This window comes from Chiloscyllium punctatum, chromosome 9 (genome assembly GCF_047496795.1).
Source record: "Chiloscyllium punctatum isolate Juve2018m chromosome 9, sChiPun1.3, whole genome shotgun sequence".
NCBI lineage: Eukaryota > Metazoa > Chordata > Chondrichthyes > Orectolobiformes > Hemiscylliidae > Chiloscyllium > Chiloscyllium punctatum.
The window spans coordinates 60,262,247-60,277,481 of record NC_092747.1 but is presented as its reverse complement, the minus strand read 5'-3'; the positions used below and the strand labels follow the sequence as shown (position 1 = coordinate 60,277,481).

General features: G+C 41.6%; 1 protein-coding gene across 2 annotated transcripts in view; it reads right to left on the bottom strand.

Moving 5' to 3' along the window:
* The window catches only part of rev1 (REV1 DNA directed polymerase), a 133,979-nt gene that overhangs the window by 85,666 nt on the left and 33,078 nt on the right, over window positions 1-15,235 (bottom strand). For both annotated transcript variants that reach the window (XM_072577643.1, XM_072577644.1), the window contains exon 7: window positions 11,760-11,867. In XM_072577643.1, the coding sequence (XP_072433744.1) occupies window positions 11,760-11,867 (108 nt within the window). The remainder of the gene's footprint in view (window positions 1-11,759; window positions 11,868-15,235) is intronic.

The window sequence follows — 15,235 nt, the reverse complement described above, 5'->3', positions numbered from 1 at the left end:
TTAAAGGATCTAATAGTATTGTGGGAGGATCTCTATCCCAAAGACTGCTTCAGCTCGAGATGACAGCTCACCACCACATTCTCCAGCTAATTAGGTGTGGGCAATAAGTGTTCGCTTGGCTAGTGATGCCCGCACACTGTGAATGAACAGAAGTTATGAATTAACCTTAATGTGGTTAACATGGAGTCGCATACCTGCCAGTCCAGTAAGAAAAGCAGATATTGTTCACTACAGGATATTAGTGAACCAGATGGGTTGCTACAATATATTGTAGTTCAACAGTCATCAAAACTAGGATGAGTTTTGTTTTAATTTTCGATTAATGAATTAAATTTAGTGATAATTCAACAGGATCTTCAGAACATTTAAAAAAAATTCACTCATAGGATATGGATATCACTGCCTGGGCCAGTCGTTACTGCCCATCCCTTCTTGCCCTTGAGAACATGATAGTGAAGATCACAGAATCGCTACAGTATGGAAACAGGCTCTTCGGCTGAACAAGTCCACACTGACCCTCTGAAAAGTATCCCAGACAAACCCATTTCTTGATCTTGCTACTCTACGTTTACCCTTGACTAATGCACCTAACGTACACATCCGTGAACATTATGGGCAGTTTAGCTTGGCCAATTCACCTAACCTGCACATCTTTGGATTGTGGGAGGAAACCAGAGTACCTGGAGGAAACCCACACAAACATGGGGAGAACATGCAAACTCCAAACAGACAGTTGCCTGACGCTGGAATTGAACCTGGGGTCCCTAGTACTGTGAGACAGCAGTGCTAACCACTGAGCCACCATGCCGCCTTATTGGTCTGTTGCAGTCCGTGTACTGTAGATACACTCACAAAGCCAGAGGGGGAATTTGCCTTGAAAGCTCATTTACTAGTCCAGTGACATTAATCCTACTTCACCATTGCCCCATTAATTATTCCCACTTGCACTGAATGTTGAAGGCTTGCAGCCATTGAAAACAGCACCTGTTCAGGAAATTCTCCATGAGGCTCCTATTTCTGAAACTTGTCACTAATGCTCAGTTCAGTGTGCATTTTCCTTTCCTCCTGATATAATATTTCAACCCACTATATTCCATAAGACACAGAGGCAGAATTACGCCTTTTGGCCTATTGTGTCTATTCAGCCATTCGATCACGGCTGATGTTTCTCAACCCCATTCTCCTGCCTTTGTCCTGTAACCCTTGATCCCTTTACCCATCAAGAACCTATCTATCTCTGTCTTAAACAGACAGAATGATTTGGCCTCCAAAGCCCTCTGCAGCAATGAGTTTTACAGAATTATCACCATCTGGCTGAAAACTTCCTCCTCATCTCAGTTCTAAAGGATCATCCCTTCACTCTGAGCTGTGTCCTCTGGTCCTAGTCTCTCTTAATAGTGGAAACATCTTTGTCACATCCATTCTATTCAAGGCAGTCAGTATTTTTTGAGAGTTTCAATCAGATTCATCCCCCCCTCATCCTTCTAAATCCCTTAGAGTACAGACCTAGAGTCCTTAACTGCTCCTGTTCCTCATATGACAAGTCCTTCATCCCCAGGATCATTCTTGTAAACATCCTCTGGACCTCCTCTAATGTTAGCACATCCGTTCTTAGATACAGGGCCCAAAACTGATGACAATATTCCAAATGCGGTCTGACCAGAGCCTGAGACAGCCTCAGCAATATATCTATACTCATATTTTCTAGCCCTCTTGACATAAATGCTAACATTGCATTTGTGTTCCTAAGTGCCAAATGAATCTGCATGTTAAACTTAAGAGAATCCTGAACTGACTCCTAATTTCTTTGTGCTTTAGATTACCAAAACATTTTCCGGTTTCTTCTTACCTCACATTTCACTCCATCTGCCACTTCCTTGCCCGTGCTCCAATCTGCCCATGTCCATCTGCATCCTCCCTGCTTCCTCAACACCACCTGTGCCTCCACCTATTTTTGAGTGATTTACAAACTTAGCAACAAATGCCTCAGTCCCGTTCTCCAGATCATTAACATCTATTGTGAATAGTTGTGGTCACAGCACAGACTCCTGCAAAATTCTACTAGTTACTGGCTGCCATCCTGAAAAAGACCCCTTTATCCCTACTGCCTTCTACCAGTGAGCCAATCCTCTATCCACACCAGTACCTTGCCCCTAACACCATGTTCTCCTCTCTTATCTTATTTAGCAACCTGCTTGTTCGATGCCCTCGGGAAATCCAAATAGATCACGTCAAATAGCTCTTCTTTGTCTAACTTGCTCATTTACTCTTCAAAGAATCCTAACAGATTTGTCAGGAATGATCTCCCTTTAAAGAAGCCAGACTGACTCAGCTCTATTTTACCATGTACCCTCAAGGACTCCACAATTTTATCCTTAAGAATGGACTCTAAATCTTATCAATGATTGACATCAGGCTAACCAGTTTATAATTTCATGCCTTCCACCTCCATCCCTCTGAAAGAGAGGTGTTATCGATTTTGAGAAGGTCTGTAGCTCAGGTTATATTACCCTCCCTGACTCAAGTGATTCCAGAAAGATGCCTCCACAATCTATTAAGCTATCTTTTTCAGAATTCTCAGGTGTAGTTCACCTCGTCCACTTTCAGCTTCCTCAGCACCTTCTCCTTAGTGATGGCCATTACATCCAACTCTGTCCCCGACTCTCAAAGTTCTAGTATGTTGGGTTTTCCATTGTGAAAACTGATGCAAAGCACCTATTTAGTTCCTCTGCCACTTCTTTGTTCCCCATTACTTTTTCTCCAGCCTCATTTTCCAGCAGTTCAATGTTCACTCATGCCTCTCTCCTACCTTTTAGATATCAGGAAAACTCTTGCAATCTTCTTTTGTATTACTAACTTATTCTCATATTTCATCTTCTGCCCTCTTATGGCTTTTTAAAAAGTTATCCTCTACTCATTTTTAAAAGTTTCCACTAATATTCGTCAAACTGAATGTTTTTTTCTTTTGCTTTTATGCTGTCCCCGAATTCCCTTGTCAGCCATGGTTGCTTCATTCTCCCCTTAGAATGTTTCTTCTTTTTTGGGGATGAATTTCTGCTGTATCTCCCGAATTACTGCTCCAGCATCTTCCCTGTGAGGCTTCCCTCCCAACCAAAATTCTCATGTCTTTGTAGATACCTTTATTCAATTGTAATACTGTTACATCTGATTCCAGCTTGCGCTTCTCACACTGCAGGGTGAATTCTATCATATAATGATCATTGTCCCCTGCTGGTTCTTTTGCCTTCAGTTCCCTAATCAAATCTGCTTCATTACACATCACCAAATCCAGAACTGTCTGTTCCCTACCAGGCTCTGTCACAAGCTGCTCCAAAAACAACCATCTCATAGACATTTCACAAATTCCTTTTCTTGAGATCTGCTACCAACCTGATTTTCACAGTCCACCTGCTTATTGAAGTCCCAATGAGTATTTTATTCAATATATCAAATAAGTTTACCAGGACCAATACCATATAACTGTCCAGGTATTCTGATAACCAGGTAGCCATTGTCGCAAGATAGACTGGACAGTAAATAGGGTAGTGACACTACTACTGCACAAGACTCTAAATCAGACATAATTGTGGATAGCAGTAAATACTTCTTTTCAGTATTATAGTGACTGCAAATAGCAGTCTCTTTACTGGTATTCAAGTAATGATGTATATAGTTATTAACAGTTTTCAACCAACATGTTACAGATCTCCCAATAACTCTTTGATGCAGTGATAGTGCCCCAACCAATGCCTAGAAGGTTTGGTTCAAGTCCCACTTACTCCAGAGGTTATCAGACACATTTAAACAGGTAGATCAGAAATATCAGGTTTGCTAGCAATTGTTTAGATGACCTTTTCCATTCTAGTGACAATAATATTATCACAGTAAGACAATAATATTATGCTATTAATCAGATGCTGTATTTGACCCTACACTTACATTCTGGCTCCCAGCCCAAGTATTAATCCAGGATCCAATCTCAATGCTATCCTGAAATCCTGCTTATAGAAAAGCTGTACCCACTTCATACTGGAACCTGACCTCTGCTTAAATCATTATTCCAACCCACACCCTTCCTTCTGAAATGTGCAATCTTCACTTCTAAATAACGAATGCCTAACTATGTCATTCCGACCCTACTATAATAATTATGGCTGAGCTATTAACTACAATATTTTAAAACCTTTCAATTATGCACTATGTCCATGAATGTGTCAGTGTAGCCCATTATGTGGAACGCAAAGAGAAAAATTGAAAAATTCTCTATAGCATAGATTGTGTAGATTGATTTGTTCTTCATACCTTACAAACATACAAACTGGGACCAAGAGTGGGCCATATGGCTCTTCAAGCCTGCTCCACCATTCAAGAAGATCACAGATAATTTGACTGTGCTTTGAATTCCACATACTCATCTACCTCCAATGACCTCTGATTCTCTTGCTGAACAAAAATCTACCAGTGTCTACCTTAAAAATATTGTGGAAGTGCAGGTGCTGGACTGAGGTGGACATAGTCAGAAGTCACATGACACCACTTTATAGTCCAACAGGTTTATTTGAAATCAGACAAGCCTTTGAAGCGCAGCCCCTTCGTCAAGTGGTGAGAGAGCAGAGCTCACAGGTACAGAATTTATAGGCAGAGAAATCAACAGCAGCCAGGCCAAATGATCATACAACTGGTGTGAGTGGAGTACCAGATAATACATCTCTGCAGCTGATCAAGAGTGTTAGATGACGTGTAAAATGTTTATAAAATCAATGTCAGTACTGTGCTATCATTATAATCAGGCAGAACGATAGGGATATACAAAATGTGACATCTCAGGTCAGATACTGAACTGTAGACATGAGGCTTTGTTCAGAATCTGTCTCAGACTTTTAACCTGGAACCTGACTGGTCTCTGCCTTTAAACTGTGTCCATATGCCCTGCTCTCATTGCATGAGATGAAGCGGCTGCGCTCCGAAAGCTTGTGTGATTTCAAATAAACCTGTTGGACTATAACTGATGTCGTGTGACCTTTGACTTCGAAAAATATTTGATTGCTCCACTCCATCACCTTCTGAAGCAGAGAGTTCCAAAGATGCACAACCCTCGGAACAAATTTCCCTTTGTCTACCTGAATAATCATGCTTTTAAAACAGCACCTCCTAGATCCAGACTAATGCATAAGAGGAAACATCCTTTCCACATACAACTTGTCAAGACCATTCAAGATCTTATAAACATCAATCCAATACTCCATCACTCTTCTATAGTGAAAACAAACCCAGTCTGTCACCAATTCTCTGTGAAATTGAAACATAAAATCTTTAGCTTTGTCTTTAATTGCTCTCAGAACAATGGACAGGACTCCATTAGCTTTCTTAATCACTGGCTGTTCTTGCATACTAATTTTGTGTGACAGGTGTACTAGAGCACTATATCCCTCTGCTCCTTTAGAAATACGCTGTCATTCTCCACTCATATAACAGCTTCCATTATTCCTGCCAAATTGAGCAACATTAAACTCCATCTGCCAGATTTTTGTTCACTCACTCAACTTATCTATATCAGTTTTGCACCTTATGTTGTCACATCCCACTTTCTGACCTACCTTTGTGTCTGCAAATTTAGCCACTATATCTTCAATCTCCTTAACTAAATCACTTCTATAAATTTCAAAAACGTTGAGAGCTTAGCAGAGACCCCTACAACACATTACTCATCTCAGTCTGCCAAAGATCCATTTTTACACACTGCTTTCTGCCAGGCAGCCAATCTTTTATGCATGATCATATGCCAATCCCTACTCCAAAAGCTCCTACATTGCAAAATAACTGAGTCATTAAATGCCTCAAGGAAACCCAAGTACAGTATATCAGTGGTCTCCCCTTTATCCGTAGTGCATATTACACCTTCAAAGAATTCCAATGAATTGATGTAATATAACTTCCATGTCACGAAACCACGCTTACTCTTCTTCAGTAATTTGCATTTTTCCAACTATTTGCTTACAACCTCCTTAATAATCAATTCTAACACACTCCCTATGATAGATGTCGAGCTAGCCAGTATATGGTTTCCTGAGTTCTGCCTCACACCTCTTGAATAAAGGGGTTATATTTTCCAGACAGGACATTTGTTGAACCTCACGAATTTTGGAAAATTAATACCAACACAACTACTACCTCATTAGACAGCATTTTTAAACTGGGGGGGAGTGGGGTCCATCAAAACCCAGAGACTTATCAATCAGCATTGCTTCCCTTGTGATCGTAATTTCAGCATTTGTATCATCAATAGGTGACGTGCCGGAAGACTGGAGATTGGCTAACGTGGTGCCACTATTTAAGAAAGGTGTTAAGGACAAGCCAGGGAACTATAGACCAGTGAGCCTGATGTCAGTGGTGGGCAAGTTGTTGGAGGGAATCCTGAGGAAAAGGATGTATTTGGATGTAGATGTATTTGGAAAGGCAAGGACTGATTAGGGGTAGTCAACATGGCTTTATGCATGGGAAATCATGTCTCACAAACTTGACTGAGTTATTTGAAGAAGTAACAAAGACGATTGATGAGGGCAGAGTGGTAGACGCAATCTATATGGACTTCAGTAAGGCGTTCGTCAAAGTTCCTCATTGGAGACTGATTAACAAGGTTAGGTCTCATGGAATACAGGGAGAACTAGCCATTTGGATACAGAACTGGCGCGAAAGTAGAAAACAGAGGGTGGCGGTGGAGGGTTGTTTTACAGATTGTGACCAGTGGAGTGCCACAAGGATCGGTGCTGGGTCCATCATTTATATAAATGACTTGGATGTGAGCATAAGAGATATAGTTAGTAAGTTTGCAGATGACACCAAAAATTGGAGATGCAGTGGACAGCGAAGAAGGTTACCTCAGATTACAACGGGATCTTGATCAGATGAGCCAATGGGTTGAGGAGTGGCAGATGGAGTTTAATTTAGATAAATGCGAAAACAAATCTTAGCAGGACTTATACACTTAATAGTAAAGTTCTAGGGAGTGTTGCTGAACAAAGAGACCTTGGAGTGCAGGTTCATAGCTCCTTGAAAGTAGAGTCACAGGTAGATAGGATAGTGAAGGCGTCAGTCGGTATGCTTTCCTTTATTGGTCAGAGTATTGAGTACAGGAGTTGGGAGGTCATGTTGCGGCTGTACAGGACGTTGGTTATTTGCAATATTGCATGCAGTTCTGGTCTCCTTTCTATCGGAAGGGTGTTGCGAAACTTGAAAGGGTTCAGAAAAGATTTACAAGGATTGTGCCAGGTTTGGAGAATTTGAGCTATAGGGAGAGGTTGAATAGGCGAGGGCTGTTTTCCCTGGAGCGTCAGAGGCTGAGGGGTGACCTTACAGAGGTTTATAAAATCATGAGGGACATGGATAGGGTAAGTAGACAAGGTCTTTTCCCTGGAGTAGGGGAGTCCAGAACTAGAGGGCATAGGTTTAGGGTGAGAGGGGAAAGATATAAGAGAGATGTAAGGGGCAATTTTTTCATGCAGAAGGTAGTGCATGTGTGGTATGGGCTGCCAGTGGAAGTTGAGGAGGCTAGTACAAGTGCAACATTTAAAAGGCATCTAGATGGGTTTTTGCAAGGTTTGTAGCTCAGGTTGAGGTTTAGGGTGTAGGTTTGCTCACTGAGCTGTAGGTTTGATATCCAGACGTTTCATTACTTGGCTAGGCAACATCATCAGTGGGGACCTCCAAGTGAAGCGAAGCTGTTGTCTCTTGCTTTCTATTTATGTGTTTGTCCTGGATGGGGTTCCTGGGGTTTGTGGTGATGTTGTTTCCTGTTCGTTTTCTGAGGGGTTGATAGATGGTATCTAGATCTATGTATTTGTTAATGGTGTTGTGGTTGGAGTGCCAGGCCTTTTGGAATTCTCTGGCATGTCTTTGCTTAGCCTGTCTCAGGATAGATGTGTTGTCCCAGTCGAAATGGTGATTTTCTTTCCTCCATGTGTAAGGCTACGAGGGAGAGAGGGTCGTGACTTTTTGTGGTTAGCTGGTGTTCGTGTACCCTGGTGGCTAACTTTCTTCCTGTTTGTCCTACGTAGTGTTTCTGGCAGTCCTTGCATGGAATTTTATAGATGACGTTGGTTTTGTCCATGGGTTGTACTGGGTCTTTTAAGTTTGTTAGTTTTTGTTTGAGAGTGTTGGTGGGTTTGTGTGCTACTAGGATTCCAAGTGGTCTTAGCAGTCTGGCTGTCATTTCTGAAACTACTTTGATGTATGGTAAGGTGGTTAGGGTTTCTGGCTGTGTTTGGTCTGCTTGCCGTGGTTTGTTCTTGAGGAATCTGCGGACTGTATTTTTTGAATATCCGTTCTTCTTGAATACGCTGTATAGGTGGTTCTCCTTTATTTTCCAAAGTTCGTCTGTGCTGCAGTGTATGGTGGCTCATTGGAATAGTGTTCTGATACAGCTTCATTTGTGTGTGTTGGGATGGTTGCTGGTGTAGTTAAGTATTTGGTCAGTGTTGGTTTTCTGTATACGCAGGTTTATAGTTCTCCGTTGTGCGTTCTTTCGACTGTGACGTCCAGGAATGCGGGTTTGTTGTCGGTTTCTTCCTCTTTGGTGAACTTTATGCCTGTGAGGGTGTTGTTGATGATGTTAAATGTCTCTTCTATCTTGTTTCGTTTTGTGATGACAAAGGTGTCATCCACGTAGCGGACGCAGATTTTTGGTTTGACTTCACTTGGAGGTCGTCACTGATGATGTTACCTAACCACGTAATGAAACGTCTGAATATCAAACCTAGAGCTCAGTGAGCAAACCTACACCCTAAATCTGGATGGGTATATGAATAGGAAGGGTTTGGAGGGATATGGGCCGGGTGCAGGTAGATGAGACTAGATTGGGTTGTGATATCTGGTTGGCATGAAGAGTTGGACCGAAGGGTCTGTTTCTGTGCTGTACATCTCTATGACTCTAAGTTCCTTGCTGTCATATACCTCCTCATTTATAGGTAATTCTGAGCTGTTTTTTGTGAAATATATATATAGTGAAGATAGAAGCAAATTAGTTATTACCTTTATGTGCTCTTTCTTCGTTATGAACAATTAACATCCCATTATTGGCAAAGGACCACTTCTCTCAACTATTGTGATTTGTTTTCACAATTTTAACTAGCTTTTTATCATGCTCTAATTCATTTGTCCCAATTAATCTTGTAGACTTTCAATACTGTTCATTGTATTCTGACTAGTCATCTGACCTGCCATTCATCTTTGCATAATTGTGTTTTTCCTTAAGTTTAATGCTTTCCTAAACTTCTTTAAGCAACCAGAGATGGTTGGTCCTGCTGCTTTCTTTTTGTATAGTACTTGTTCTAAATAATCTGAAATATCTCTTTAAATGTACATCATTACTACTTTACTGATCTATTGCCCAGCTGAATATCCCAGTTCACTTCAGCCACCTCAGCTTGCATGCCCTTCTGCATAGCTGCCCTAATTTAAGGGTAAAACACCAGTCTTTGAACTATCCATCTCCCTTTCAAACTGGAGATGAAATGCAAGCATATTATGATCACTAATACTCAGAATTGCCTTTACTATGAAATCATGAATGCATCCTGTCACATTACAGAAAACCAATGTTAGTATGGTCTGCTCTCTAACAAAAACAGACAATGCTGGAGAAACTCAGCAGGTCTGGCAGCATCTGTGGAAAGAGAAACTGTGATAATGTTTTGAGTCTGCTCAGATCTTCTTTTTTCACCCCTCACAGAAGCCTGTGGTTATCCCACACTGTGTTGTTGCAAGAAACTCTCTTTGGCATTCTATGGACTCTTCATCAAGGTTAATATTACCAATATAATTTTTTCCAGTTTACATGTGGATTAAAATCACCCATGATTATTGCTGTACCTTTATCATAGGCTCCCAGTATTTCTTGTAAACTTACTGCCAAATCATGGTTACTGCTAGTGGGAACCTGCAGACCACTTCCACTAATTACTTACTTCCCTTACTATTCCTCATCTCCACCCAAACCAATTCAATATCCTAATTTTCTGAATTAAGATTATCTCTAATATTGCACAATACCATCTTTGATTAGGTCACTGGTGAAGCAGCTGAAGATGGTTACCCCTTGGACACCCCATCAGAAGTGGAAACTTTTGATGAAAGTGACAATTAACATTCATGCTATACAAGTGCAAGGCAACAACTACCCCACAGTCAATAATCTAATCATCTCCCCTTGAAATTTAGCAGCATTAGCATTTCTGAATCCCCGCCATCAACAACCTAGGAGTACCACCAAGCAGAAACTGCACTGGACAAGCCATATAAACACTTCAGGTACAAAAGCAAATCACAGTCTAGGAATCCTGCCAAGTTGAACTCACTAAAGTCTGACTGTCTATAAAGGACCAAGTCATGAGTTTGGTGGAATACTCTCCACTGAAATTCCACACCATCAGGATAAAGCAGCACCTTCTAAACCCATGAGAGGACATGGGCAGTAGATATGTGGGGATACCACCTCCATGTTCGACCCAAAATCATTCCCATTCTGATTTGGAAATACGTAATCATTTTTTCAGTGTTGCTGGGTAAAAATTCTGAAAACCTCTCACTCATGGCATAGTGGGTCTACCTGCAGCAAATGGACGTCAGCTGTCCAAGAAGGCAGCTCATCACCACCTTCTTAAGGCAACTATGAATGGCAATAAATATTGGTCCAGCCAGAGATGTCCAAATGCCAAGACTGATGAAACGAATACACTAATTCCAGCACACTTCAGACATACATTGCTCCAACAATACTGATAATTGTTTCCCCTACACTGGTGGCAGCAGTGGCCCACAAATCAGAGTTCACTTGTCCCAAACCAATCCTTAAGCGCCACATTAACTTAAATGTGATTCAGGTAGTGATCCAGAGATTATTATTATTGAAGATTTGTTTTATAATTTAGTAGTTAACTTCTTAGATAATTTCAGTAGAACCTTTCTCCTAGTTCTACCTATGCCTTTGGTGATTACAACTATATCAGAATTAATGTTTCAGGTCTGGGGACCCTTCCTCAGAATTTGAAGGGTCCCCAGACCCGAAGCTCTGATTTCTCTTCACAGATGCTGCCAGATCTGCTGAGCTTTTCCAGCAATTTCTGTTTTTGACCCGGGTATACTCACTTAGCCTTGATCTCACTCATGCGGGCTCTTTGATACTAACCATGCACTCTTAGAGGGGCATGGATAGGATAAATAGACAAAGTCTTTTCCTTCAGGTTGGGGAGTCCAGAACTAGAGGGCATATGTTTAGGGTGAGAGGGAAAAGATATAAAAAGGACCTAAGGGGCAACTTCTTCACGCAGAGGGTGGTATGTGTATGAATGAGCTGCCAGAAGTGGTGTAGGCTGGTACAATTGCAACATTTAAAAGACATTTGGATGGATATATGAATAGGACGAATTTGGAGGGATATGGGCCGGGTGCTGGCAGGTGGGACTAGATTGGGTTGGGATACCTGGTCAGCATGGGTGGGTTGGACTGAAGGGTCTGTTTCCGTGCTGAATCTTGATGACACTATGAAATGAAAACTAATGGATAACAGCGGTCAAGAACAGTGAATACAGCAATAAATCAAGACAGTATTTCACAAAGTTCAGTTTCCGAAATCTCCAAAACAGCAAATAATGTGCTTCAAAATTCCATACTAGCCTTAAAGAGAGTATGGTCCCATACAGAGTACACAACTCACACAGTAATTCAACAATTTAATCACTTCTAATAGTTCGATGTATACAAACCTTTCAAATCTGGACGATCACGAATGCCCACTGATACAAAGAAGCAGTCCATATCAACATGCATTATACAATTCTGTTTTCTTGATGGATTTATAATATTTGCAGTGCCTGAAAGAAAAGAAAATTGTGAAAATGGAGTAGGCATTTGTTTACTAAAAGGTTCCCAAATCTTTCAACATGATGGTTAAGTAAGTGGCCATTGACAGCATGGCGCCCATCCCCACAAAATTGGTAAAATCTAAAAAAAGTGCTTGCAGCACCCAAACATGAAAATGGTATTTTCAAACAATTAACTCATGCAATATGTGACTCTGGATGTGGAGGATAGTTTTGAAGAAATTTAGCAGATTTCTGCAGTGAATCTTGTAGATCAGGTTTGACCAACTTCCTTCTATTCAGGAGTGGGGAGCAGGGAGGAATAGGATAAGGTTCACATTTCAATTTCTGTCTCACTTCGGGGATGGTGAGAAAATTTCAGAAAGATACATCTGGCACAACAGTAAATACGAATTTCATTTTTAAAAAATATTGATCATTTAAATGAGCAACCTGTAAGTAATCTAATCTAAAAACTGCTAAGTAACAGACTTAACATAATCAAAAAGACAAAAGTAAGAGTTTAAGAATCAGTCCCCAAGTCCTAAGCATCAAGGAACAGGAGGGAACTAAGGAGTTAGTAGCGTACACACCGAGCTGACCGAGGCAGAATTCATAGTTTGGGAGGGGAGCACAAGGAAGTGATCATAAGCAGGCTGCCTTGCACCTGACACTGACTTTACGTTTGTAGTGTGCATGTAATGTCAGGGGGTGGTGAGTAATGGGAGGTGTGTGATGTTTATAGTGGTGGTGGTGAAGTGGGAAGGTGTTGGAAGGAGGAAAGGAAGTGGGCAGGGAGAAAGGGCAGTTTTGTTTTGGATCTTTCTCATTTCTTATCCCATGCCCACACCCTCACATGCTGCATCATCTTCCGTTGCACACTCATGATTGCCACTTCCCATCCCATTTACACAAGCCTGTTCCAATCCCATCCCAAATATCTGCATCTGTCATAGTATCAAAACAAAATTGAGTCACAATTGATTCCTTGTTTCCATTATCTCCTCCAGTCTTAAAATCCTCTTGCCCATCCTCACTTTTTAATGCTTCACCATTGGCTGACATTTCTAAAACTACTTGGGACTCAAGCTGAAACCCTCCCCTACATCTCTTGACTTCTATACTTTGCCTTTTCCTTTATGACACTCCTTATAAACGACACAATTAATAGAGTGTTTAGTCACCTGTCCTTACTTCCTAGAAGACCATAAGACATAGGAGCAGAAATTAGGCCATTTAGCCCATCGAGCCTGCTCCATCATTCAATCATGGCTTGATAAACTTCTCAACCCCATTTTCCTACTTTCTGCCCATAACCCTTGAGCCGCTTGGTACTCAAGAACCTATCTATCTCAGTCTTAAATATAGTCAATGATCTGGCTGTCACAGCCTTCTGTGGCAACGAATTCCACAGATTCACCACTCTCTAGCTGCAGAAGTTCCTCCTTATCTTTGTTCTAAAAGGTCTTATCTTTACTTTAAGGCCGTGCCCTTGGGTCCTAGTCTCTCCTACCAATAGAAACATCTTGCCAACATCTACTCTATCCAGGCTATTCAGTATTCCGTACATTTCAATTAGATCCACCGCCCCCCCAACCCCACACCCACACCCCCTCCCACCCCACCCCCACCCCCCCTCCCCCACCCCCAACCCCAACCCCAACCAAACCTTCCTTCTAAACTCCAGAGTATAAACCCAGACAATCCTCATATGTTAAGGTTTTCATTCCTGGGACCATTCCAGTGAACCTCCTCTGAACATGCTCCATGACCAGTACATCCTTCCTGAGATATGGGGCCCAACACTGCACACAATTGTCCAAAATGTGGTCTGACCAAAGACTTATAGAGCCTCAGAAGTACACATCTGTTTTATATTCAAGTCCTCTCAAAATAAATGCCATAATTGCATTTGCCTTCCTAACTATTGACGCAACCTTCAAGTTTACCTTGGGAGTTCTAGCCCAGGATTCTCACATGTCTCTCTGCACTTCAGAATTATGAATTTCCTTCCGAGTTAGAAAATAGTTCATGCTCTAGTCTTCTTATCAAAGTGCATGATCATATGCTTTCCCACGTTGCATTCCATCTGCCACTTCGCCTAATCTGTCCAAATTCTTCTGCAGCTTCCCCACTTCCTCAATGCTACTTGTCCCTCAACCTATCTTTGTATTGTCTGCAAATGTAGGCAGAACACACTCAGTTCTTTCATCTAGATTGTTCAAGTAAAAAGTTGTGGTCTTGTCACTTGTCACCAGCTGCCATCCTGAGAAGGATCCTTTTATCCCCACTCTGCTTTCTGCCAGACAGTCAAGCTTTTGTCCATGCTAGCAACTTGCCTCTAACACCATGAGCCTTTATCTTACTCAGTAACCTCCTGTGCGGCACCTTGTCAAAGGCCCTCTCGAAGTCCAGGTAGATAACGTGCATTGGTTCTCCTTGGTCTAACCTGTTTGTTTCTTCCTCAAAGAATACTGGGCGGCACGGTGGCACAGTGGTTAGCACTGCTGCCTCACAGCGCCAGAGACCCGGGTTCAATTCCCGCCTCAGGCGACTGACTGTGTGGAGTTTGCACGTTCTCTCCGTGTCTGCGTGGGTTTCCTCCGGGTGCTCCGGTTTCCTCCCACACTCCAAAGATGTGCAGGTCAGGTGAATTGGCCATGCTAAATTGCCCGTAGTGTTAGGTAAGGAGTAGATATAGATGTAGGGGTATGGGTGGGTTACGCTTCGGCGGGGCGGTGTGGACGTGTTGGGCCGAAGGGCCTGTTTCCACACTGTAAGTAATCTAATCTAATCTAATCTAAAAGAGCCCCTTATGCGGCTCAGTGTCATTTATCATTTAATAATGCATGTGACTTTTCATCGCATCAAATGGGATAGGGTGGGATCCTTAAAAATTCTAGTTGGGTAAGCTGCAACCAATAAAGGAAGAGTTACAAATAAATTTACCTAAATGTGAAGTCAGTGCTCTTTCAAATCCAACAACCATCACTGTTCCAAATAACAAGTCTTCTTCCTCCCACCTTCAATGACCAATCATACTCCTACTGAAATACTAATCAACCTCTTCCCTCAAGCACCTACTAATTACCCTATACAGTTATCTTCCTTTCTTCACTTAAGTTACGATTCCAGCTGATGGTAATACTGGATAAGTCAAATGCCAGATTGAAATGTAACCTGGCAGGGCCCAAATTTGATTTTTGCACTTGGTTAGTCAATGAAAATATTCACACAAGAGTGACACTGTTCTCTTGAAACAAGAACATAAGTTTATCAAACAAAGGAGAAAAAAAAAACAAATGTATATTATAATAAAGTCAACATGAAAAATCTTAACAAAGCAAAAACAGCAATATTCTTTGTAGATATGCAATTCC